This window comes from Drosophila santomea, chromosome 2L, assembly GCF_016746245.2.
Source record: "Drosophila santomea strain STO CAGO 1482 chromosome 2L, Prin_Dsan_1.1, whole genome shotgun sequence".
Taxonomy (NCBI): domain Eukaryota; kingdom Metazoa; phylum Arthropoda; class Insecta; order Diptera; family Drosophilidae; genus Drosophila; species Drosophila santomea.
Window position 1 is genome coordinate 1,056,275 of NC_053016.2, and position 27,529 is coordinate 1,083,803.

The 27,529-nt window shown below is 45.4% G+C and overlaps 1 protein-coding gene across 1 annotated transcript; it reads right to left on the reverse strand.

Annotated features, from left to right (window-relative positions):
- LOC120444144 (protein Star) lies at nt 1–27,439 on the reverse strand. Its single transcript, XM_039623712.2, has 5 exons — nt 26,452–27,439; nt 10,393–11,384; nt 1,426–1,913; nt 1,189–1,353; nt 1–1,118 (listed from the first exon to the last, which is right to left on the reverse strand). Exons 2-5 carry the CDS (start codon nt 11,315–11,317, stop codon nt 891–893), a joined length of 1,806 nt encoding a protein of 601 aa, XP_039479646.1. The 5' UTR covers nt 11,318–11,384; nt 26,452–27,439; the 3' UTR covers nt 1–890.
- Between the last annotated feature and the right edge of the window lie 90 nt (nt 27,440–27,529).

Sequence of the window (27,529 nt, forward strand, 5' to 3'; positions counted from 1 at the left end):
TGAGTTTACTATATATTTATTCGCTTGCGCTAGTGTGTGTGTGTATGTGTGTACAATGGTGGTGTTTATGTGTATGGATGTGCTTTGTTTGGTTCAATAATTTAATATAATTTAAATATTTCTGGTATTTAGTTTTGCGCTGCTTCCGTTCCTTCGTCGTTTGGCGCCCGTTTAAACAATAATTTACGTTAGCTTTGTTTACTTATTGATTACTAGATAAAGCATTCGATATAACATAAACTTGCATAGATAGATACTTTGATAGTTTGTAGGAGATAGCCGACCTAAGCCTAGTAGCAGAGCAGTTACAATAATTTCTCGTTCATAATCCGAACTCGCCGCGCCAGTTGCAATTTAATTTATACATCGAAAAGGGGGCGTGCGCACTCTTAGATTAACATTCATTAGCATAGCTTATAGCAAATCATAATACGTTATATGCATATATGTATATAGTAATGTTGTGTTCTCATTCAACACAATTGTTCCGTGTACTCTGCTCGTTCGTACACGGGCACAAAAAACAATTTCGACAAAAAATAAATGGAAATAATAACATAAAGGTGATATAATATGTTTTTGAGAGGGGTAGGGGTAATTGAGTTTTACAAAAACTAAGATTCTACTCGTACAATATATCATAATCGGTATACAGTATATTAAACGATATCGTTAGTGTAGCGTATGTATAGTAATAATTATCATTATAACATAGAGTTCAGTTTGAGAGTTATACTGGTCTCTCGCTTCGCTGCCAAGTGTTTTCTTAATTTCTTTCAGTAACTACGTTCAATGTTCGCTTTTCAACGCTTGTCTTCACTTCGATGTCGTTTAGGCATCTGACTGCCAGTTTGATCCTTCGATCGGATCGTTCGTTGCGGTGATCGAGCCTAGGGCGTCTTCAGCAGAAGGATATCTTTCTTGCGCGTGCGACTGGCGCTGGCATTGAGTCGCTGGTAAAAGTAGTTGCGACCGATCTTGCGCTGCAGCTTGTAGGACTTGCCCGCCAGGAACCTGGTGATGTCCAGCACGTAATCGGCCACGTCCTCGTGATCCTCGAGCAAATGTATCGATATCACATCGATTTTGACTTTGTCGAAGGGCAGCGTCTGCAAGATCTGCAAGCGAAAAGTGAATCGTTTAGCGAAAGTGTCTTAGGATGGTGTGCTAAGTTATTGGGTCACTCACCTCCAGCTCATGCCCCTGTACGCCCAGGCTGAGCAGATCGTATTCGGTGCGCTCACATGCCAGCATGATTGTGTAGAGCGGAAAGCATTTGACACGCGAGTTGAACCACGAGGTCTCCTCGTCGTGCAGACTATTGATGTGCACCTCATCGTTCTGTATGGTAATCTGCGGGGAAAGCGAGGAAAACATTAATCACCGATCTGCGAGAGATACGCATCTCAAGCCACTAGTACTCACCTCTTTGGGATAGGTATTGGGCGAAACACAGGCGTGCACCACCTGCATGCGCGCCCGCTGGGCATTCTGCTTGCGCAACGTGAAGTACCAGCGCGGCTCCGGCTCCACCAGCACGCCCATCCAGTTGAGCTGCTCGCTCAGCCAGGGCGCCGTGATCAGATGGGCGAGCGGACCGCTCAGCGACTGAATCACCGCTCCGTTCATCTTCCCGCCCACCAGATCGGCCACGTAGTGGGCCAGTTGATCGGCTCCACTGCCGCTGCTGTTGCCACTACCGAATGTGGAGCCGGCGGTGGCGAGGCGCGGGGAGTGGGGCGGCGGACCCACGCCCACTGCTGCCGCGGCCGCGACCTTGGGCGAGGCCTTGCCCAGGTACTTGCCCATGTGGATCTGGCGCAGGAAATCAATTAGTGCGGGATCGTCTTGCGCAACGCCATTCAGCTCGTAGTCGCGCGACATGTTAAGCCGAAACTGCTGATGGCGAATCTCTGCAGGAGGAAAATAATATCCAAAGATCAGTTGCGAGTTGGTTTGGAGCCGTGTGGCGGTAATTGGTTATAATTAAAAGTTGTTGCACCACTGGACGCATGGCGTGAGTGGCTCAAACTCTGCCACGCTTCGCTGCCAATTGGAGCGCATTGACCACATTTGCATTGCCAAATGGGTGCGCTGCAAAAGAAGGGCAGCTCAGCTCAACTCAGAGGCACTATTCTTGAATGTACACTATTCGGCCACAATCTTTATTAAGTTAGATGTACCTTAGAAGGCGAAATAAACTTTGTACTTTAAGCGGAATGAGTTTTTGGTAATATGCCATGTTAGTTTGACATAAATTGTGTTCGCAAAATTGGAAGATGGAGCAGCAGAAGACCCCACTGAAGGTCGAGGAAGGAAACAGCCACTTGGCAGCAGCGATGACCTCGCCTTGAAAGCGGCTCCACTTGCCATCGGCTGTTGTACGGAGTGCCGGTGGCGGCCCATAAAGTATAATGAGCGCACGGCCTCTGATATTTAGCACATGACCCCATCATTCCCTCCCTCCTCCCCCAACCGATTTTCCCCCGGGCAGCGCCGACCATTTGACTCATGTAAGCCAAACCAGCCGGCCCAACCTGTCCATAAGCCTTAGCAGCAAAAAGCCAGCGATTTGCCGTACTTTGGCTTTAGTTGCCACACTCCTCACACATACTAAGCCATATTATGAAGGTACATTCAGACACACTTGGGTTTTATTAGCTTTTCACACTTTCCTTGTCCCAATTTCCACTTTTTGTTTCGTTTCAACTGGCCAGCTGACCAGGCGAAACAAATCGTAAAAGCCAAAGGAATTAAAATATATCAAATGTGCTTGCACCTTTTTGTGGCAGCTTACAAGTGCCTCAAGCCCTCCCACATGAGCAGTAAAGGTTCCCAAAAGGTCAAGGCCTATTTGATATAGGGAATGACTATGAAAGGCTACCATTTCTAGTGCCAACTGTTTAAAGTTCGAACAAGTAACTAATTATATTTCGTAGAGAAATGAAAAGTAGGAAACAATTCATTGAAGTAGAATTAAAGTGTGAAAATGCCAAGTTAATATGAAAAACATGCCACTCTTGCTACGAATAAATTTCCCAGAACCTTTACACATTTAAATTATGAGCCAGTTGATCTAAATAAATCTGACAAATAGAAATGCGCCGTGGGCGGAAAGCGTGGCAAACATCTTGTCAATCGATCTTCCATTTCGGATTTCAGATTTCGGATTTCTGATTTCGGCTACTTGTACGTCATTATTTCCCGCTCCGGTTTGTCAGACGAATTCGCATCGTTATGGTCGCCTCACCCAAAACCAAGTCGTTAAACAAATATATATTGTATATATTTTTTTTTGGTCGTTGCCCATTCAGCGCAAATGTGCCATGCAAATTTTGAGGCGAAAACTTTTATGTTTCGGTCACAAAATGGCCATAAAGTTTATTATAATGCATATACCAGCAGATAGACGGCCAGCAAAAGTGAGGCAAAAACGGTTGCCGGCCATTTAGACGAGCCACTATAATTTGGCCAAAACGGAGGGGACATTTCTCAGTAATTTCCCAGCCGCGGGCCCGAAGGCCAAGTGAAAACTCGCACTAATTAACACCAAAAGCCGATCTCGGTAGGGAAAGTAGTGCCCCCGGTTCAGTGGGGGAAATGTTGATGCGGCCATTAGTCGTGGAAATCTGATAGCCGAGCCAATGGATGTAAGGTCTGGTCTCGCGTTGCCCAAAACGATTAGAAGTCGAATGAATTATCCGATCGTTTGTCTACCAGCATACAACACACATCCCGAAAACGATCCTATCCCTCGACAGATGTGCAATAAAAGCCGCTGGAACCGTTAAATGCGAACACATGTAAATCCGATGTATAAAAGTCGAAAATTAAAGCGACTGAAAGAATGGAATGAAATCTGCCCTCGGGCGCAGCAATTTCGGTGTCAAAAGCTGACATTTCTAATTTGCACAAGGGTGGCAGTGGCGGTGGCAAGACAAATGACGGGGCAGGACGGTCCCGAAAATTATATTCAATGGCGGCGGACGGGACAACATTACGCAGAAGGAGTGGAGTGGAGTGGAGGACTCCATGAGCCAGGAGCCGAGGAGCAACGTTTAATTGCGGTTAAGCGGCGGCAAACTTGAAGTTCCCTGGTCGTCCTCAGGCGGCGGCTTATTCAGATTATTCAGGGGTTCACACACACACACACACACACACACACACACACACACACACACACACACACACACACACCACACACACAGGGGCACTCATTCCGATTCAGGGGTAGTGCACAAGACGGACTTGCTGCCAGTAGTGCACGCCCTATTCAATAATTCAACAAAGGCGGCCGGCGGCCGGGGAAGGCAAATAAAAGCAGGGAGAAAGGCCCAGTTGAAACCCACAACTTTTGTGCATTTTCAATTGCGGGTAAAAGTTTATTACAAACAATATACACTCATCGGAGGGTTTAATATTTGATAGCTAACAACAAGCAGTTACTAAGCTATTTGGTAAAGCTGATTTGCTCATTCAACTTTGCAGTGTAGATGAACGCCCAAAAAACCCCACCATATTTGTTTACAGTGCATGTCCATAACAGGACCAAAAACTTTATCGCCGCAGTTTGTTTCGCCTCCGTTTTTTTGGGGGCACTGCGACGCGGCTGTCGTCGGGCAACGTTACCCTTGTTGTGTAATATATCCTCGGCCCGAATCCGGGATCTGGAATGGCGTGCCCGCCCTGGTATCCGCATGTCCTATTGCCATTGCCTAGTAGTTCGGTTCGGTTGAGCTATTGATTTGTGCTGCGATTTCTGGTTGTTGTCTGGCTTGTAATTGCTCGTTCGGCGCTATTCAAAATGGCCTGTTTCCATGTTCCATGTTCCATGTTCCCATGTACACGTCGTCTTGCATGTGGTAACAGAACAGGCAACGTAAGCGCTGATTTATTTAGCAAATAGGCCCAAGTGGGCCTAATCTATGTGGGTCGGATCTTAATCACCGCCTGCGAAGCGCATTTAACTGTGGCGAAATGGAAAAGGCCAATGCAATGCGGGGCAAACTTCCACATCACGTGATCAGGTGTGAAATGCATTAAGTGGGTGGAAAAGCAGAGGAAAAGTGCGAAATAAAAGGTTGAATCAAAAAGAGCACAAGCAAACTGAAATGAAATATTTAATTCTATTTCAACCAAATGAAAACGAAGAAGAAATAGGTGTTGACCAGCAATTCAGGCTGATTTATGGCAGCGTGGCACTCTATATGATATGTATATGATATATGACCCCATTGAGACGTGTCGAGAAACCTTTGGCATAGTAAATGACCCCGTTTTAATGCGTTAAACGCTCCCCTTGGCCATTAATCAACCCTGATTGAAATATCTCTCGGCGAAATCCCGATAAAGCAGACACGAGGCCAGTTGTTCAGCCCCCGCTGTTGTTGTTCTTCTTATTAACCTTATCGCAGTGGGCACTTTCCCAAGGAGAACCCACACGACGCCTAAGAAACGGCGCAATTGCAATGCCAGAACGCCAGAATTCCACAATGCCAGAAGGAGGGTTGCAAAACCCGAGACCCACATGCGGGTGGTGGCTCAATGGAATGATGGAATGATGAAAGGGAGGAGTAAGTGCCACATAAGAAGTGGTTCCTATAGTCATCGTGAGTCGCCGTGGCGCATGCTGTGATAATGCCATTTGAGCTTTGCTTTTCAAATTGAGCACTCGCTGCGCTTTTGACGGAGCTGATCATCTCCGCCGAACGAACCACTAGCACCACCGCAGTCCAGTCCAGACGACGACAGCGACGCCTCTGCGGGGGTGGATTTTCCCGGGCTGGGGGCCATGCAACAATGTTGGCAACTGCACACGAAAATTATGAATCACAAGACAAACGAAGTCGGTGGGAGGAGGGCCCAGAATGACATCCGGTGGCTAGCAGGGGAGGTTGCTAGTACACTCGAAGAAACCAGAGCAGTATCTAGTTGATGGTGGAAGGTTAACAGTTGATAGTGAGAGACTTTGTTATAAATGGTCGCTGAATAAACTATCGTTTTTAATACGATATGATATCCAAACTAGCAAGGAAAACTATCAAACCGCTCTGGTATTATTTCAGATGTAGGATCAAAGTCTTAAGTACAAAGTACTTAAGGAGCAGCCAGACTAATAGGGGATTTGTCAAGACCCCACCCCTCCCCTGCCATTCTGTACCCTCCCTACAAACGCGCTGCGTGCCTAACGGGAATTAAGTCATTAGTGGCTGGAGTTCAAGTTGTAAATTTCAATTAAAGTTGCAATTTGCAAATTGTCACCAGCGAAGGCCAGACGACAGTGACGACGACATCGTGTAATCACCGCAAGTGTGAAGATAATGCCTTCCTAACATGATTAATACTCTGACCTTTGGGGGCGTGTTCTTCAACGCTCGGTATGCACAGTAAAAAACTAGTGTGGGTATTGCAATGGCATAATGTGTTATTGCCCAATTCACAATTCTACTTCCGCGTTATCGGCGCAATAAACATAGTTTCCACAAATGGGCTAATACGCTTTGAGGTACGGTACTTGTGAGGGTCGTCTTCTCTTTTTCGGTTACCGTACCGATTGCTGTCAAAGGTGAGGCTAATGACACTGCACCTGGTTACTGGTTACTGGTTACTACTACCACCTGCGCACTCCCCCTTTTGGGAGTCACGAGCCATGTCAACAACTACAGCAACAACAAGTGAAGCGCGGCAACGTCGCAGAGGCGCGGCGGCATGGCGTGTGAAGATGGCTTCAGTAGTCAGTCACCAGTTGCCAGTTGCCAATCAGTCGAAAGTGAGCGGCGGAACAGTGAAAGCCAGCCAATCGCCAGCTAATCGATGACTGAGTAAAGTAATCACACGGCGTCGATAAGTAGGCTATGTTCGGATTATGGCACAAGTCAATGCAATCCGCGGACGAAGCACACGAAATTGGGTGGCGGATATTAGAGAGGAACTCAGACATTATTGGACTTAGCCATGCGTTTGGCAGTGAATAGAAATGGTAACAAGCTGGTACTTTAGGGGGAACCAGTTCTGAAATCGAAACAGCTATTAAAACCGATTTGGCCAGAGTAGCAAATGATCGTTAAACACTCAAATGGCAAATACGAGCAGAGAAATGGGAGTTCGCTAACCTCGCTCTATAGATATGGTAATAGGTAATAGTTTACCAGCATATATAAAGCCATAATTAACAAAGCTTTCAAATAAAATCGGAGATGATTGCAAGCCGCTTTAATTAACTTACTAAATACCTAATGTTGTTATTGACCAACTTTACGAGTGGATAAACCTTCTGATTTCCATGCCCTGCTAATTATAGTTATTCGGCCACTGCCCTTAATAGTTTTTGATACATTCCTTAGTTACCTCTATCCAAACCAAGGTTTCCCAGGGAAGGATCAGCATACACCGATTTCAAAATGCCGCCAAACTTCAAATGCAATTTCCGATTCCGAATCCCCAGAGGAAAACTGAGAAGTGCTTCGGTCATTGCAACAATCAACGTGGCTGGAACGTGACTGCTACAACGAGTCTAGGGATTGGGATTGGATTGTGGGGGACCATCATCAACACCATTATATTGTGGTCATGGGAAGTACGGAAGAACCGAAGAACTAAAGAGCTGAAGAGCTGAAGAGCTGAAGAAGTGGAATCAAAATGCGGCCGAGGCTGAATTTGTAACAAGAAGAGCGTAGGCAAGCAGAAAAAATGATTGTGGGAGTTGGCATTTGGTATTTGGTAGTTTTGTAGTTTGGTGGTTTGGTTCTGGAAAGTCATGGTCAGAGGTTTACCAGCTCTCGGGAATTTCGGGGCAAGTGGAGTGGGGGAGCTCGCATTCCATTCCGAAATTTGTCACTTTAATAAGCGCATTTCAGTTCGGTTCGCTTTGGTCTGTCAAGTGCATGATTCGAAGAAATTTCGATTTGAGCGGCACAAAGCTTCCACTTTTCAACCTCAACCTTTGTCTCTCCGCACGGAACGTGTTCAATTTATATCCACACCGCTTTTGTAAGGGGCATAATACGAAGTTCGGGCAGCAGAATGGGCCGAAGAAAGAATGCCTAATTTATGTTTATTTCTGTTTATGAATCCGTTCGCTCGTATAAACCTAATAGAGCCATCATTGAGCCATAAAACTGGGTCTGTCCAGCAGCGAAGTCAGTCGACAAGTGACACGCCCAAGTGGAAACTTGGAGATATCGGACCTTCGTCCCCGTCCAAACCAGTGGCATCCAACCCAGAGAAGCCCATTCCGTCTAGTCGACGTGGCGACGAAAAACAAAAGAGTCGGATATTGCAGTCAATAAGTTGTTGAATTATAACCCCTTGAGCACTTAACTGAGTGCATGAAATTACAAATTTATAGCAAAAAATCAGCTGCAATCATCGTTTCGATTTATACGGTTTTTAATGGCAATAAACCAAAAGGGAAAAGTAGAGAAGTCAAGGCATGGAATCCATAATAATTTTGACTTTTAATAAACCTAATTATAGGAAACTCGATAGTACCATTTAAAGATTCTCTAGCTTTTAGTCCTGTATAAAGGTGTATTTATTTAAATCTGCTAAATCCATCAGCGATTACAACTGGCAAGCAGAAATGACTAACCAAGAACTTTGGTTATTCCATTTCCATTAGCACAAATGCAAATGCAAATATATTCGATCAGCTGGAAGTAAACGCTTTATAAAATTGAATTCACAAAGTATTTGCATAACATTTGCACACTTAAATCGAATAAGCGGAAGATGGCAAGAAGTTGGCGCTACGGAAGAAGTCTTTGGCCCAAAGGAAGGAAGGGAATAAAGGAGGCAGAACGTCAACGTCAAAGCGAAAATTGCCAACACCCGAGTGGAATTTTAAAATGCCTTTAAAGAAGTGTGGATGTTGACTTCCCCAGCTGCAACAACAATGGACTGACATTGATTTTTTGGGTCTGGTCTGGTCTGGTCTGGTATGGTATGGTATGGTATGGTCTGGGTGTTTACACTTAGTAGCCCTTAGTCACTCGCGGGCCACATGAATCACTCAATGATACTCCGGCGCCACTGCTGGCGATCCGTCGACGATGTGGCGAGCTCACATCATATGCAAAACAATTTCGCTTGTAAAATGCTTTCCGCTTTCATTGAGCGCCAGTCGCCACAAATGCGAAATAGCCAACCCAAATTAAGCAAATTTATTCTGCACTTTCGTACTAGTCCAGAGACGAGATCGCGACGAAAATGTACACAGGCCCTCTCCGTTCGACGGGCTGTAATTCGGTCTCGGCGACAACAAAATATTTTAGCGAATTAAAAGAAATTGCCCCATCCGATGGCTGTCCGCGATCCGTACTATAATGCAGATAGATGGATGGCCAAGCTAACTAAGCTAGTTGGGGATGCGTCATCTCCGGATCTAGATAGGTCACAAGGTCTACGATACGGATCATTCAAGGGAAGGCTTTGAGCTCACAACCCTGAGGTTCTGGCAATCAACCGCTGTCTTATCGTAGTCATTCCCTTATCGAGTGCATCTGTACAGTTTATTAATACCTGAGGAATGTGAATTTCCATACCGGCCGACATAGTCAACTTCCAAGAAACTTGATAAGATTGGGTTTTATATTTGATCACTTCATTTGGGCGCAGATATCTTTGTTATAAATACTTTCCGTTTAGGTTTCGGAGTGACTTACAGAGTTTTCATAACGACTTTCATTGTAATTCTAAAGGAGAGACCGCCATAATTTGCCTCTTGTTGCTAAACAGCTATTTAAACTCTTCTAGTTAGTCGACCAGCCAAACAAGACTATTAGATATTCCTCCGACGTTGGAGCGGCTGCCTTTGAAACGGTGGAGCTATCGGTGCTTGCAGCACGTGTCTGGGCTGCCTCATCGATGGCAACGTTTTGGGGCAATGACAACATAGCACTGCACAAAGCAACGCAACACAAACAGAAACAGCAGCGACAGCTGCGATGTTGCCTGTTGCCAAGCGATTGCTGACAGGAAGCGCCACTGCGCCAGCCAACGCAGCAAACACGCCCACGCCAAAAAGATATTGGCAAACGAAAAAATGCAGACCCTATATACATACATATAAAGCCAGCGATCTATGACAAAAGATGCGCTGCTGGCCGGCCAGTTTAGATGACGCGTAAACTAATCTCGAAAGTGTGCCCATTACCGGGAAAGGACAACCTTTCAGGAACAAAAAGGAAAAAAATAAAGGAAAGGGAACGGAACGGATCTGCAGCAAAGGCAAACACAGCCTACATCCGGTGGAAAAAATTGTGTTTGCGTTTGTGTTTCGGGCAAGGAACCGAACGGGCACAAAAAACAGATGACATATGCCAGAGATATCAAATTTTAATAAGTAAACACTGGACAGGATAGAGGATATAGTGGATATAGAAGAGCACTCACCTGTCGTGTCCATGTAAACTATTAATGTGGCAAAGACTGTCGCGAAGGAGAGCAGGCACAGGGCGATGGGCAATAGCTGGCGATAGGGCGAGGGATTCAGTCGGGGATCGAGCTTCTTCGCCTTGCAGGATCCCGATCCTCCGGAGCCACCACCTCCTCCGCCCGCACAACCCGCTGCCGTGAGGTGGTGATGGTGGTGGTGATGATGGTGCTGCTGCTGATGCTGGTGCTGGTGGTGCTGTCTGTGCGGATGCTGGATCTGTTGCGGAGATGTTCTCGCCCGGGACTCCATGCCCGTGGACTTCTGGCAGCAGTGTAGCTGCTGCTGCAGCGCCTGTGGCAGCCGGGTGGGCGTGGAGAGGGGCGAGGACACTGTGCTGACCGACGGCGAGCTGATCACGCTGCTCAGATCGCTCTGGTCACCTCCTCCTCCGTCCTGGTGGTGGTGCCTGCTCGCCGCCGTCGCCGAGGTCGTCGATGCGTTTGTGTGTTTGTGGCGCTGCTGCACATGATCCGTCTCATCGGTGCCACAGTCTTTGGTTGGTTGCCGGGTCTCCCGCTCCGTCTCCTTCTCCTGCTGGCCAAAGTTCACCTCGTCCACATCCTCGCACTCGATGTCATCGTCGTCGTCCACCGCCGCGTAGTTTGTTCGCACGGGCAGGGTTTTCCTGGACTCCGGACTAATGGCGGGGTTTGATGGACTGGGCGTGACTTGCTGGTGGACTCCGCTCAGGGTTCCCGATCCTCCGCCGGCGCAGCTTCTGCTCAGCGTGAACTTCTTGGGCGCGGCCTTGGCGTGCCGGCGGCTCTGTGTTGTCGATCGCTGCTGGTGATGATTACTACTGGTGTTGTGCTCCTCCTGCTCCGCCTGCTGCAGCTGCTCCACCGCCAGCGCTGGATGCGCCGAGAACACTTGCTGCGACATGACTCCTGTGTGGGTTCCTTCGATCTCGTGTGCCTCCTGGTTGCGAGTCCTCTTCTACAGCCGCATCCTGGAAGAGAAGAGCCCAAGAGAAGAATCCAATTAGTGCCAAATCGAAAACTAATTTCATAAGGTGCATTGAACTGAGGCACCATCATCATCATCATCATGATCATGATCATCCGCATCCCAGCATCCTTACAGCCAGCTCTCCATATGTCTGGCAATCTTTTGTCTGCTTCTTTGCTCCTGCTGCCGTCTGAACTTATTCCCATTTTTATGAATAGGCAAGAATACGTCCAAAAAAACCGAAAAACTCAGACTCAGACTCAAATTCAAACCCAAACCCAAACCCGAACCCAAGAGCAAAAGTCGCTCCAAGACGGAGGCCCGAAGAAATTGAATACAAAACTCCACCACCTGTCAAAAATCGAGCGACTGCCAGACAAAGCCGGGTGCGAAAGGGACGGCGGCCGGGCGCAGAGCGAGAGGGAGCGAGAGCGGTTGATTGCCAAAGAATTTCAACAACAACGCGAGGTATTTTGTGAACCAAATTAAAAAAGACACAGAACGAGAGCAGTCGAACGAACTGGCTAGCCGAAGAGCTGAAGAACTAAAGAGCTGGCTCCGGAGGGGTGAAAATGCATTGCAGCGAGGCATGAGAATTATAAATGGAAAAGCATTGAAGACGGAGACGAAGACGGCCGAGGAGGGGAAGAGCGGCGATCGAGCGGAGCAGGAGGGCCTCCAAGAAGGCGGAGGGCCTCTGTGGAAGTACCAGCCGTTTTGTATGCCGAAGTGGGTAGCTACAGCACAATTCTGCGTACTAGATATAACTATAACTAACCCGAAATCGAATTAGCCAAATCAAGAAAATCATTGCATTGTCGAAGGATCGGGGGGTATATCAGCTAAGACTCCGAATACTACACCTTAAGATGATGGCTCCTGTTAAGATTCTTGATCTCTTTATTTACTAAATCCTTCCTACCCCTCAAAAAATGTATATATTTCTAAGCAAGTCACGGTCGCTCCTAATGGAGTGACCTCTGCTGTATGGGTGTAGTGCCGTGTACTTGTGCGCATGCGCAACAGACGCGCGAACGAGAGAAGCCATGCTCGGCTCAAGCGGGAGCGAGTGAGACGGCAAGCTGTGCGAGTGGAATCGAGTTCATCAACTGGCAGTGGAAACAGCAGATGTTTTTCCAATGCTCGGCGGCTGTTGCTGCTCCGGCTCTTATTCATTCTTTCCCTGCCTCCAAAAAAAAAAGGTATGCACAAATTAACGAGAGATTTGTAATGGAACAGGCAACAGGCAGGGATTGCAGTGTGGTTCATTCCTGGCAATAGAGGTGTTCCTAAGAACAGGGTTCTACAACAATCTATGCTCTCAATAATAAAATATCGAAACCAGAAAATGGCATTTGGTATAATTGCATCATATCATGTACATGATATGATATCATATCATAGAGCATATCCTAACAAGCTTGTTTCAATCTTTTCATTTTCAGAACTGATTCCGTTCCATTCATGTAATGCCTCTTCTGGGTTTTTGCTTCATAACGCATAACATCTCCTGCTTTGGACCTTATAGTATTTTTTACCCTGGCTCGTAAAGCTCCTTTGTACTAAGGGCAAGGCTGCCATGCAGCCAGCAGACTCGGAATAAGAATAAGAATCAGAGTAGGAATCAGATCGACTTGCTGACCAGCAGGAGCAGAGTCGAGGTTGAGTTGCATTGAATTATGTGGATGCCGCCGCGAGGCATTCGCGCATTCGCATTCATTATCCATTACGCGTGCGCCCAGCTCTCGGTTCTTGGGATCCCCATTCTTACCCCAAGTGCCCCGCGATGCTCCCTCGAGAGCGGAATATGTTTTGTGTGTTTTGATTTGCTGGAATTTATTGAAACATATCCCAGCAGCGAAGCCGGGTCTTCGAGGCCCGTGATTAAATGGCCTGCTGTTGGATGCTCGCATTTAATGATACTCTTCCCAGCCGTCGTTCGTTAAACGATATAGTTCCTGGAATGCACCAGGCTTAAATGGGTCCATCTGAGAGATAGGTCGGGCATCTGCAGCAGGTTGCAATTGCAAGTGGGCAGAATGGAGGCCATTAAATCTCTAAGAGAGCAGCCAGGTCCATTTAATCGATTCGAAGCGTGTTATTAGCCACTTAAAGTTGTTTAAAATAATTCCATTACCAAAAGAATTCGGTTATTCGATTTTTCGTTTTAGTGCTTGATTACTTGAGTTTTTCCCACACCTATCGGCATTTTTAATCCTATTCTACACACTTTCTGCCAAGCGATTTTCATGATTTCGAACAATTAAGATGCATTTTCACAGCTCTGAAAGAAACTTCAAGTTTATGGACGCGTTTAATGGGCTTTTAATTCAGTAATTAGCTGGCTCCGTCTTTGATTTGCAGTGCGTAAATAACGCGCCCTGAAATCGAATTGAAACGAAGCGAAAAACTTTGAAGTCGGATGGAAAAAGGCCCTCAGATACATAGTATTTGTATCTGCAGGCGGTCGGTTGGTCGGTCGGTGTGGCGTGTGATTTACGGCTTGTCGCAGCTCATGAAATCGATCGATTTGAGAGAGCGCTTGGAGAAAAACAACCAAATGGGAAATCAGAGGGAGCCGACAGCACACGGATATATCTATGCATCTATAGCTATGCATGTGCGATGTATCTATGGATGTATCTGTATCCGAACAGCTATCAATAGCTGTGTGCGCGCTTTTGCCGGCGTCGCTTTCATTGATGCTGCCCTTTTTTGTGTCTGCTGGCTGTCTGGGAAGTCGTCGACTTGGCAACAACATCTATATAGCCGTCTATATATTCTGTGTGACACAGCCACCTCCCAGTTGGCGCCACTGGAGGGGTCACCACAAGATTTACGTGGAATGGGGGCCAGAGATTTGGACGACAAAGACGATTTAGGCCCTGCAATTTCAGCGTTTGGCGTGGTGCAACATATTTTGCGGCCCCAGTTCCGAGAAAATCGCCAAGCGAAGCTGAACAAACAACAAAATCAAGAGGGGAAAAGAAAAGGAAAGGTGAGCCAAGGTGGGACAAGGTGGCACAAACACGGTGAGAAACCAGAACCTACTTCAATGCTGCTTCTGTCGTTGCATATGTAGATAGACAACAAAGATCCTCAGCACTAAATGTGTAGTTGGATGAATCGTTTCACATATATACTTCAGAAATCTGTTTCAAAATGACCTGGACAGCAGACCTATTTTTCTGTGTGTACGAAAGAGCAGCAGCAGAGAAAGAACCAGCGAGCGAACATGCCACAATAATGTTTTGCGGTTAATGATCGTGCGATGCGAGGTTCGTATAAATGTAACACAAAGCCAGAAAGAGAGGGCGAACGGCACAAGACATTTTGATAAAACATTTACAAACGCACTCAAGCAGAACTCCATCATCCCGGCCAACACAACACAGTTAGAGGAAGGTATAACCACCAGGCCGAGTTCTGCAAAACGAAACAAAAAACTAAAAACCCAGAGCAGGAGAGACAAGAAGCGTTGACGATGGGCAGCCAAGTAAGAAAAAGGCAGGCAGCTCGTAGAATTATTCTGCTACGCTTTTAACCATATGGTTTATTTATACAGCAACAGCAACAGCAACAGCAATAGCACCGCACCGCACCGGAGGAACAAGATCAAGAAGTGGAAGGCGTCCAGGCCACTCGCCAACATTGGTAACAACAAAGTGGCAGACAATAAAAATGCAATTCTAAAAGGCCAGCAATAACAACAGCTTGGCGATCGTTGCACACAGGAATTCCTCGTCTTCTACACTTGGCACTGGGAAACGAAAGTCCAACGAGGCGGGATTCCTTTCGAAAAACAAGAGGTTATGCAAGGAGAAAGGAGATCGAGCTCCAGTATAAGCATTAAGTAGGGAAAAGTTTGGCGATGTTACTCGGATAAACACAACTTTTCGTCTTATCATTTAATATCGTTGCAGTGCTCGTAACCTATTCACTTATAATTCCCTTCTTAAATACACCCTTAAGAGGCACACTCCCACTTGCTTCCTTAAGGACCCACATAAATAACTTCACCATTCCTGTCAGATAAACTCACAATCGCCTCAAGTGACCGACCCTCTAGATGATTCGCCAGGCGGTTCCCTAAAAAGTTGTTGAAATTCTCCAATTGCCGCAATTGTTTCCAGTACTCGCCCTTAGCAGGATCCTCCCCTCACTTAATTTTTCCTCTACTTGAAATGACTACTTAGAAATGAGCTACCCCGCTGGACAAGAGCTCAGCTCCGCCACGCTGAACGCGCTAATGAAAAAATTGCTCTTGCCAGGTAAGGCAAGAAGGTATTTCGGAAATTTATTGGTAGCACACAGAAACACAAAAACGTGAAAATAAAAAAAATACGAAATGTGTGGCATATGCTGCGCACTTGGAGGTAAGAGGTAACTGGCAACAGGGACTTGCCACTTGCATCTCGGACCTGTGTGGTCGTCGGGGCGGCGTTGACTTATCTTGGCTTGTTTATCGGCCAGCGTCGTTGGCGTCGTTGTCGTCGTTTTAATTGTTTGTGCCCGAGGCGTCGGTTTGTAGGAGTTGGCCAGCCCGAAAGTTGGCCGACAGCAGCTACAACGGTTACTCGTTATTCGTTATTCGTTCTTCGTTGTTCAGCAAGTCGTTCTAGTAAATTAGCACATAAAAATGCGGCTGGAAAGTTGCCAAATAAAATGCGGCAGTGGCAGTTGAGGAATCTAGGGTAAGTCGGGAATGGCAAATGGGTTCCATTGCAGCCGCTGCTATTTTATTGCACTCGCCTTTGCATGTCGGGAATTTATTACCAAAAAGGCAGCAGGGGGCCACAAGAAGCCGGGCTCCTTGGCAGTTGCTTCGGTTCCCGGACAGCTGGCGTGTGCCAGGACTAAGGAGGTGCCCTGCAGGACTCCATGCATATGCAATTCATCGCATTGCATGCGAGAATTGGCGGGACACATTTTGATTTCGCCCCCTTAAGCAGATCCATCAGGAGAAGGTGGCCCACGACAGGAGCAGTCTGAACGTCTGAAAGCCCAGGAAGCCGAAAGCCAAAAGCGCTTATCTTAATGAGAAGTTGACGTGCCAGCATGCCACAATAGCAACTCGGTTGGGGCATGAAAATTGCCTTAATGTGCCGGCAGATGCCCAAAAAATAATATTTATGCGCCTCAATAAACTTGTGGGAGTTACTTGGCCAATTACACCATAACTTGGGCCATTGATTGTTTACTTTAGTTGCTCTCCCTGCGCGGAGGCCATAAATTCCACCCATCGATGATGAGAGTTTCATTTGTTGACTTCAACTATAACCATATTTTTGGCTGGCTATGGTTTGTTGATATCCCATGACATTTGTTTAGGGTGAAAACTTCGACAGAATTTCCATTAAGATCTTAATTTACGTGCAACGGATGTGTGGTGGGTATCTTACAGCCATTACATAACTATCTAAATTTATTTTTAGTTGGGAACGCACTTCCCATGTGTGATTAAATTTCCTCAATTAACTAGCTTAACTGCGAATTACACTGGCCCGCGGTCAGCTGCATAATTATGCAATGTTCATCTCGGCATAATTTCGCAATTAAATTGAAGTCCATAATCTATCCCACATCAACGCAGTCAATTGCCAGCGCGTACTCACATTTCCAGGGAATCAGAACGTTATATTAATTTGAACCCCTCGCATCCACGAGATGTTTAATGTTTATGCCGCCGCAGTTGCTGACGTGACTGCATCCAACCAAAGCTCAATGAAGCAGCAGCTCGAATGTGCAGTAAACGCCGAAAGGTACAGTGAGCACCGTAAAACATAAAACCGCAAATATGTCTTTAAAAATAAAGGTACAACAATCCAAACCTAAACTTGGAGTTAGTACCAAGGATCTTGCTGAGAAAAATCTTCTTTAAACTTCAACCAAACATAAATGCAACAGATTTAGTTGTTGAAGCTTTACTGTACTGAAAAGGCAAAAGGGGCAAGCATCGTGTAATGAGCCGCACGCACAAAATGCATAGAAATGGAAATGGATCAAGAGCAGCAGATACAACTGCACATGGAGGGGCGGCAGATGCAGATGCAGATGCAGATACATATACAGATACAGATGCAGATACACCATGCAGGTCAAGCAGGTACAAATGCAACAAGCGTTCGCTCGGCTGATTAGAAAGAGCGGGCACTATTTGTTGGAAACATAAACAATATTTGATGGCTGCGCTCTTTTCCGACTTTTCCGACTACAATAGTGACTGTGCCCACAATGACGACGATGATGATGATGATGATGATGCGTCGACGGTGGTGGCTGCTTCTTGTGTATCTACACATGCATGACGAATGCGAAGAACCCCGGAGAACGGCGATCGGAACAGAGAGCCTGGCATAATAATTCACTTAATCAGGCTTGAGCGGATTTACCAACTCGACGCACATTTATCACGATAAAAGACAAGGGAAATGCCGAAAAGAAGGCAGCAAAATTGGCCCAGACCAGACCAGCAGATAGTAGACAAATTGCTGCTGATAAGCGGCAGCAGCAGGCAACAGGAAAATCGGGAAAAAATCGGGGGAAAGATGGCTAAGTGGATGCGGGCCCGTTTAGGCAGGTGAAAAATGGAAATTGAGATTATGTTTAAGAGAAATCCTCGCCCTCACCCCATGAGTTTCCCAACCACCAGGAAAAGTACACTCCATCTCAAACACATGTCGCTCTTATTTTCCTTTTTGGGCAAAACGGAAGAAGTCTTTGGCATGCATGAATGGGCAGAAAAACAAGAAGAATGGATGAAATAGGAAAAGCAAGAAAACTCAAGTGGAAAATTTTCACTAGGATGCGTGGTCGAGAGATGAGAGCGATCCGAAAGGCAGGGTTTTGTGTTTTGTGTGTTGTGTGTTTGCATGTGCATTTCGGTTTCTGTTTTTGTTTGCAACACGTTCACTGCATGCCACGTTGCCTGACTTCACATTCAAATGGCATGACATTTCACATTTCTGGATGGATTCCGATTTTAAATGGAATTGCTCAAATTGCAGCCTAAGCTTGGCTCAAAAAATAATAGATAATGCAGGGATTTACCAGGAAATAGCGCCCGTAAAATAATGAGCAAGACTAAGAGGAAAATCAGGCAGCTGCTGTATAAGTATATGAAAAAGTATACAAAACTGAAAAAACACACTATTGAATATACAATTTTGAAGATTGCGATTATATGCTTACAAGAGTCGGATGGTTATATCCACTGATTCAATCCGCCTTTTCATAAAACCTCCCTTAACTTTTTGGGACGCCATTTTGCCTTCGCAATGAAAGTTCCTTCCATCGATTGCATAAATCGCAAAAGCGCCAGGAAACCGAAGCCGGCACACAAATGGTAATAAATGTCAGTCAAAGTGCAGGGAATGGGCCAGAGGAGAGCCCAAGGATCAGGGAGCAGCACAAAGAAGTCGCAATCGAAGTCGGTTCGTGTCAATAAATCGAAATGTAAACTCAATTTACAAAATTGAAATTGAAGCGGGCCGCACGCAGAGGGTTAAGCGCAATGCGATTCCGACAGGGAGCGGCGCACCTGCGCATGATGTCCTGGTTCTGGTTCTGGTCCTGGACTTTGGACTTGCTACTTTGGACGGGTTCATCCTCTTCCCTGGCTGAGCGAAAATCAAAACAACTCGAGGGGGAAACGAGTTAAGAATAAGCCAAAGGTGATGGGGGCAGTGATTTCTCCTTCTCCCTTATCTTTGAATTTATCAATTTGTATGGTACGACTCCTTTAAGTGCTTAAATGGTAATGAATGCGTTGAAATATCTCGAAAATAATATAGAAAATTCAAATTATTATTTTGCAAAAACTCACATACAGTCACACCACTGTGCCGCCGAAAACGAGGTGTGTGACCTTTTTCCGCGCTTTTGGCGTTGCTGTAACTCAGCTTTTCTTCATCGTTTTCAGTTTTTTAGGTTGACGTGTGCGAAGCATTAAGTAAAAGCAGCAACAACCCAGCGACTATGAAATTCGCATAAAAGTCTGGGAAAAGTAAAACGGTTTACGTGCGGATTACAAAAGAGCGATGGCTGGGCGGACGGGAAGCGAAGCTAAATAAACCGGGCAAAATCAAATAAAACAAAACTCCATTTTCGCAACACGCCTGTAATCCATATACAGCCACTATATATGTATATAAATACTTGTATAGTGGGAAATCTGCAGGGGCACGTGCGTTCAAGGCGTTCAACTTTGGTCAAGCGACGGAGTGGGTCGGCGGTAATTAGTGGAGCTAATGACAGGTGCCTCGGGCGGTGTCTGCCACCGGGTGGCACCTTAATTCGCCAAAAACGATGGATTTGCCTTATCAATGTTTGGCTCGTGTGTGAGACGTAGCAGGATAATGGCTGATGTGGCTCCGAGCCTGTGGCGCATTGAACCCAGACGATGGGGCGTGGAACAAAAAGGGAGGAACTGGGTTCCGGGCAAGGGGAAGGGGCACTAGAGCGGAGTGTAGCCAAGCGGTGCATGTGCAGCGGCTTGTTGCAGGCGGCAGCAGGAAGCCAACAAATTACGGCCGAGCCACTCATCATCAGGTGGTGCGACACGTCGAGTGATTGAGTGCACAGAAAAAATAGAAAGTAAAAGAATTGAGGTATTTTAAGAGAACACTGAAAGTTATTCAAAAATATAAATTTAGTTGGGCTGGCCTTTACAGATTAAACAACTTATATTGCAACCTAAGATACGAACTTTGCCTTGACTTCGTTTTTATAACTTTACATATCGCTCGAAATTATTCTCAGTGCATTAGCGAGTAGAACAAAACTAAGAGACGAGTTAGCTTCGCTTGGCGGTAATTTAGATCAACTGCCAGCCATGACACATTTTTACGGGCCTTTCTGGAACGAAACTGACTGACAGCCGCGACTCTTTCGCCCGTGGTGCATAATTGAAATTGAAGTTGAGGCAGCAAAATGGCGACGACGCTTTTAATTGAACTTAAACTGTACTAACGGCACATTTCCCAGCCTAAAACACTTTTCCAACTAACTTTGGGCACATTTAAATGTCGTTTGTGCCCCGTCATTGTCGTATTTATATGATTGGAGGCGAGTTCTGTTCGGTTATCTCGGCTGGAACTTGATTTTGGGGGCCCCTCCCCAACTCTTAAGAAGTTGTTAAAGTTTTACCACCGCAAACCGAGAAGAACGGGGAACGAAGAGTAATAACAACCATGACAAAACTGAGAAAACTTTGAAACTGTCTTTGCGAACAGTGGCTTCTCTACATTTCAAAAGGGGGGCTGTTCCTAAATCACCAGCGGGAATCATAAACCTCGATATGGAACTTCATAGCTGCGTTTATTTGAAAAACAAAGAGCATTTTGTTTATCTTACCCCTGAAATCTCCAATCCCCACTGCCTACGCCACTGGTTCCAGCTTTTATTTTCGTTGTGCTGAAGACTTCTTCCGACTTTATTTCGCCTGGTATCCGTATCATTTCCTACACAGCACAACACACCTTCGCCATCCAGCTATCCAACCATACAACCATCCATATACCATCCATCTCTGGTTCTTCTTGGTTATTTTTTCCGTTCTCTGTTTTTGTTTTGGCAGCCACAACTTCTTTGGCTTTGCCATTGAGCGAAAGACAGAAGAAACAGCCTTTGCTGTGGTCTAGAAAAAACTTGTAACCACAAAAGTTTGTATTTCAAAGCAACCACACTGTGATTCTTCTGCGTCCACCACTTCCACCTCTTACTCTTCCCTGCCTCTTGGTCGCTTTGTTTGTTGTTGTTTTGGGGACGGCGACACTTGGATATCTCTTTTTTGGTCGGATTTCTGTATCTGTGGTTCATTGTTATAATTATGGGAATTATTATTGTGGTTTTCACTCGGCTTTACCTTTTTTCAAAGAGGGAACTGGGCACTAGCACTGAGAGCTGAGAAATGAGAACTGGTTTTAAAGCCCCGAGAAGAACCAGCATTTTGATGTAATCGATAAGAAAAGTGTCTGGGAATCCTAAAGCTGTACTGTCTGCTTTTACATCTTTCCCCGAAAATGCCGAGACAATTCCAAAAGTCGGGCATAGATGCTCATCAGCAAATTGCGAATTAATTTGTGTATAGCCCATTGAAATTAGTTGTTTACTTAAGGCGGCGAAGATCCCGTCCAGAAATTGTTTACACCTCGCGGAGGATGAAGAGCCAAAATAGATGGAAATGGTTTGTGTTATGTGCCCCCACAACAGGTAACGCTGATTGATCGGGGCAATGCTAAACACAAATCAAAGCTAATATTCTTTATGGACTTCTCGGAAACAACCTTATCGCGACTAAAGCGTTGGGTCAACAAGCCCGCAAGCCAACAAGCTAACAAACCAGTAAGCTAATAAGCCAAGTGCTGCAATGGATTGCAATGCGCGTAGATAGGGCCTACAACTCTAGTTCCCACACATCATAAAGTTCGCTAAGTGAATCATTAAACAAATTACAAATTAGTACGCCAGTTATAAATAGCGGCAGAATAGTACATAAGTAAATAGCCCGATCTATGGCACATACATAGGGGTATGTTTGTACGCATAACAACGGGCACCGAAACCGAAGCACCTACAAAGTAGGTAAACACACTGTATATGTCCATCAATGTTGTGTAAATATTGGCGCACTGAGTTAGTGTAGGTGGCTATGAAAAGCTGCACCACCCACAGGCATTCGGTCGGGAACCTCGTCTATGTAGTCGGAGGAGCCCCTCGGCGATCGCCGGGTTAGTCAGCTGTTTGCTCTGGATAACGATATGATGAGTGGGATCCATTCCGGCGAATGGATTTGGCAGGTTAATAATGACTACTCAGTTCTTTCGGGGGGAAATTTTATAAATATTTCATAGAATGCGTAAGGTTTGTAAACTGCTTTGGCATTGATCATTTTCCATTTAAGAGATCACAGACCTTTAAAGTTCTGGAAATTTCCCAGTTCTCTGATGAAAAACATTACGAACAGTTAATTGCACTACGAATCATAAATCCATAGAATATAATGAGGTAACAACCCTTCAAAAAGATTCGCTGATTATCACTCTATTATCACCTGACGTCACAGACCACAAAACCAACCGCAAAAAGTCGAAAAGGCGAAGAAGCAGACCGCATTCGATCCTAAGTTCATAACACCATTCCCATTCATTATTTCATTCATGAATGTAGCTCGATTTATTTCGAGCACTGCATTGGCGTAAGCAAATCAAAACAATGCTCAGGTCAGAATACCACTGTAAAGCAGATCGATGCGATCCATTAACAGGGCAATTTGTAAAAATTTATTGCATTATGGAAATTGTTTAGCGAAAAGTGAATTTTCCAATGAAACTGGCCCAGACAGACAAGTAAATAAATGCCACGGATAAAACGGATTTCGCTCAGACACATTGTGTCGCTATATGAGACGCAGCTGTAGAGAGGCCAATAGATGATCTTGGCAATGATATATGGGGCTATATGTACGGCCATCTCTCCCTCCATCTGCTTGCTCGAAATTATTAATTGAGAAAATGTGTAGAGCAGTGTAGAGCACATACTCGTACATATGTACTTGCGCATCCGCGGTATTCGGGAGCAAATTTCACAACTCGAGAAAAGAAAAGATAATGACTCAACTCAATCCGAGCTGCTTGCTGCGCCGCTACACTGCCTACTTTCAATATTTTGTGTTGACGCCAGCGAGAAATTTAGCCCACAAATAGCAGCCAATTGACAACAGTAAAACATGGCCAAATATGTACCAAGCCGGCCCATGACGTAAGCGCCCCACGGTAGCTGCATAAATGGCACAAACTAGCGAGCACAAGAAGCAAAGCGCTGCATCGAATACGGATTACCCTCGCCAAAGATATGACTGATGTGTTTCCAGTGACTGACGTTTCCAAATGACGATATAATAAATATGAGTAAATAAGTATGAATAAGTGTGAGCGATCAAAGGTATCGATATCAATCAAGACATCTATTAGAAATGTGGTTATCACTTTTGAAAGCTTTTAAGACTTTAATGTAGTAAAGAGTTGAATGCAAAATTCAAATAACCACAGAAAGCCATTTGGAATGATTATTGAGATTGACAAGACTTTTTAGGGTATCCAAAGTTATGCAAAATGAACATGGGTCTTGATTTATTAGCAACAGACAAGGACGGACATAGAGTCGCGAAATTACAACGTAAGACGACGACGTATTCGCACCCACATACACGTGATTAAAAAAACCGTATTCATTCACAGAGCAATGAAATTGGGTGTCATTTTGGGATCGATTCAGATTTCAGATATCTGCTGGTGTAGATGAATCAATTAAATGGCAAAAGAACGAGCCAAATTGGTTGACCAAACTTGGACAAAAGGAGTGGCCGGCCAGCTAACGGATATGAGAATGGGCCGAAAGCGAATTTAGTCATCTATTTCTGCATGAATCAATCACGGATTTTGCCATTCATTCACTTTGGGCCTTACTCACACACATGTCACTCACATGGAGCACCGTTTTTGCCCGTTGAGTGGGAGATCGATGCAAAATTGACACCGCACTCCTCACTCCTCAGCGAATCGTACTACTTCTCTATTAGTTTCGTCTCGCTCCGACTCGCCCCCTCTCGCTCGCTCACAATTGCACGTGTTGGGGCCGCTGCAGCAGAAACAACAACAAAAGAATCGACGCCGACAGCGGATTTTGTTGGATTTTATTTTTGGGTCTTGGGGCTTCTCCGCTTTTTATATTCTTCTTTATGTCTTTCCGATTTTGGAGGTAGCTCGCCATGTGAAAGGAAATAATTACTTTATTTGTTGATTCTGTGTGTATGCGTACAGTAGGGCTCGGCATAATAAGGAGTAACAAATATTGTTATTATTTCAAAATATAATAAATGCAACAGTTTTTGATTTTTCAGATCTAAATAATTATGGTACATATTTACTTAATCGCACGAAACCTAAATTTCATTAAGACCCTACAAACAATATGGGAATATATTTTTCGAAACACCCCTACTTTTTTGGCCGCCTCTGTTTCGCCTATTATGAATGTGCGAGCAATATTGCTGTTATGGCCGTTTTGGCTTTCGGTTGATTTGGCTGGCTTTATTTCTCTGTTGCCAGCTGGGCTGCATTTCAAACAATTTGGAAATTCGAAATTGTTTGCAAGCTTTTATTGGCCAATGCTGCTTTTCCTAAACAATAATTAACAGTAAATGAAAACGGGCAGGAAACGCGAGAGGCGGCCTGTTGCGGCTTGTAGGTCAAGAAGCATTCGATGGGTATGGGTGGGCAAAGGTATGGGCCATTATTTCCTTAGTTGTTGCTATTATTCTGGCCACTGTTGCAATGGCTCCATCCTCCATCTAACGGTCGCTCCGTGCCTGCCGCATAATGACGCCTAATTGGCCAGACGGATATCAGAATCACAGAAATCAGAGAGATCGCCAATTGAGAAAGTGAGATCAGTGACAAATTACGCGCGCAATTTGAGCGCAGCTTTAAGCGGGCACATCCGCTTTGCACAGACGCGCAGTGCAGAACATTAGACAAATTTGCACATTTAATCAAAGGCAATTGTTTAATTGCTCAATTGCGGCAAGTAACTGGAGTACGAGCCAGGAAATGGCAACGGGACAAGTGCGAAAAACCAGATATCAGAGGATGGGACACCTACACGTAGCCATGTGACATGTGACATTAGAAACAGTCTTGGCAAATGTTTTAATTATGCTCAAACTAAATTCCGGCTGTAAACCTATACCTACTCAGTTCTAGCTGGGTCACAGGCATCTCAACTGGGGGCAGTTAGGAGTAGGGACCGCTCTTTATCGGGGCTCTCTATTTACGTTTCCAGAGTGGGACGGCAATAGATAGCCAGCCATGGAAAGACAGTCGTCAAGTGCGATGTGTTTGCTGGTGTTTTCGCTGTGGCCCCTGCACTTCCTACTAGGAAATTCCCCAGAACTCGGAATTATGTGCAGCAGCAGCAGCAGCAACGCTGGCAAGTGTCATTTGAGACCCAAACACAAAGAGACAAACAGCAGCTGCTCCCCAGTGGACTTGTGTGTGTGTGTGTCGGAGAGTGGATTTTATTTGAAATTCAAACTCTTTTTATGGTGCCCACTGATTACAGGGTACACGAGGGTATTATGCGCCTGGGTAGGGAAGAGGGAAATGCCGTTCTAAGGATTGGAAGGACGGGGTTTGAGAAACTAATAAAATCACGCTTTGTGATATTTGCTTTTCAGAAGTGTCCTAGAACCAGTTCTCTAAGTGGTATCAACTTGTCGAGCCGCCAGTAACTTCATTTCCTCCCCGGATTACCAGTAAAAATCGTTAAAATCGCAGTCGCAACAGCTGTAGGAAAACTATAAACCACTTTGGGAAATGCGTTTGGAATGGGGTGAATGTGGCTACGCCCTTTGATGCTCTCCAAGCCCTGGGATGAACTTTTGTGCTCGATTTCCAGTTGCCAAAAAGTGCCGGAAATTGCTGGCAACCGTCGGCGGTCGCCAGATCGTCGGCATATATGTATTTCTGCACCAAAGCCCCCTTTTTATATGGAAAATCAACCTGATTCGGCGGCACAGCGGCGAAAATTACATAATCGACTGACAAATGGGAGCACAGTCATATCGAAATTGTGCCAAATTGCAACTGCAGATGATAATAACGATGATTTATCTCTCCCCCAGTGAGATGTTCCTATTATTCGAGCAATTTTCTGGAATCAGCGGGTGGCTAATTTCGCCTGATTTTCTCTGTTTCAGCAGTCAGGGAAAACATTTCAATTCTTCTATTTTTTCTGGTTTTCTCGGCCCACCAACGGAGGTTTTCTCTAGTTTATCGGGTTTCCCGAGGGTTTTTCCACGGCGGCTACCTGCGAATACCTGCCCCGAAAAAGAGGCGTGGGAATCGCCGAGCATAGAAGAGGTGCAGAGTTGGGAAATCGGTGAAAATTGCAATTGCAGGACGTGTGAAAATGTGCGGAAGACAGGAAACGTGGGCAGAGACCACTCGCAGATTTCCCGGAACGGCCTTGGCCAATGGGAAAGCGATTTTCCCTTGATTTGAACTCACCTTTTTCGGCAAAGAGGCAAGTATAGATATTTCGTATCCGTAAAACGACGCTCCAATCCTCCAGAAGAATTCCAGAATTCTACACACACGCACTTTACGCTTTTTAGACCGTCTGTTTTAAATTACGAGGACGAATTTTCGCACTGTTGATCTACGTTTTTCGTTGGTTTGGCTTAACAATTTCTTTTTGGAACATTTATTTGCACACAATTATTTATTAAATGCCGCACACACACACAGGTGATCGATGGGCCGTGTGTGGTTGTGTTGTTTACGTACTTGTGTGTGTGCGTAGAGCACGCCTCGCACACACTGACAAATATTCATTCACGATACGGTGATCACGATCGTCGCTCTCGCTCGCTCACTCATGGTGTTTTTGTGTTGAAAATCCAAGAGAAAAATAATACTATGTGAAGCGCACACGAAAGACGCACAAAGTTAAGTTATTAACGTGTGTTGTTGTTGTTTTTCGTTGCTACTGGATGTTTTCTGCTGCTGTCGCCTTGTATTTACTTAATTTCATATTCATATTTCGCCCATGGTTTTCTTTTCTCCGTTGCTTTTCCTTCTACCTGTGCTTTAGTTAAACGAACACACAAAAACAACACACACGCACGCACACCACACTCCGCGCACACACACACTCACGCACGCACGAAACGAGAGACGCAAAGGTAAAGTGGTAAAGTGTGTGCAAGAAAAAGCGACAAGAAACGGAACGGAACCAACGGAACCCGTATATATGCACGCGCTCTTTGATTCAATGGCGATTTCGATTTCCACTGCACTCGGTGTGTTTGTGCTCGTATATTTCCCAGTTTTCCTCTTGTTTTGCAGTCCAAGTGTTGCTAATTGCTGGCGAATTTTCCTTCTGGCCTCCGTAGCACTCGCGACGTTACGATTTTTCGACGTTTGATGCGCGGGCGGAGAGCAGACAAGCGTCGGGTTGGAATTGTCGGGACAGAGTGTGACCGCGGCGCCATCGCCCAGTTATACCGTCCGGCTGCGGAAAATACCTCAGATACCAAATGAATTTCGCAGAAATACCAAATGCCAGCAAACGGTCATGCTGAAG

Bases quoted from the DNA above. Each gene is read 5' to 3' on its own strand.
- LOC120444144 (XM_039623712.2), bottom strand. From the start codon at position 11,317: ATGTCGCAGCAAGTGTTCTCGGCGCATCCAGCGCTGGCGGTGGAGCAG. The intron at 1,914-10,392 runs GTGAGTGCTCTT...TTCCTCCTGCAG, and splicing joins AGTTTACATGGACACGACAG to AGATTCGCCATCAGCAGTTT. The intron at 1,354-1,425 runs GTGAGTACTAGT...CTTTCCCCGCAG, and splicing joins CCAATACCTATCCCAAAGAG to ATTACCATACAGAACGATGA.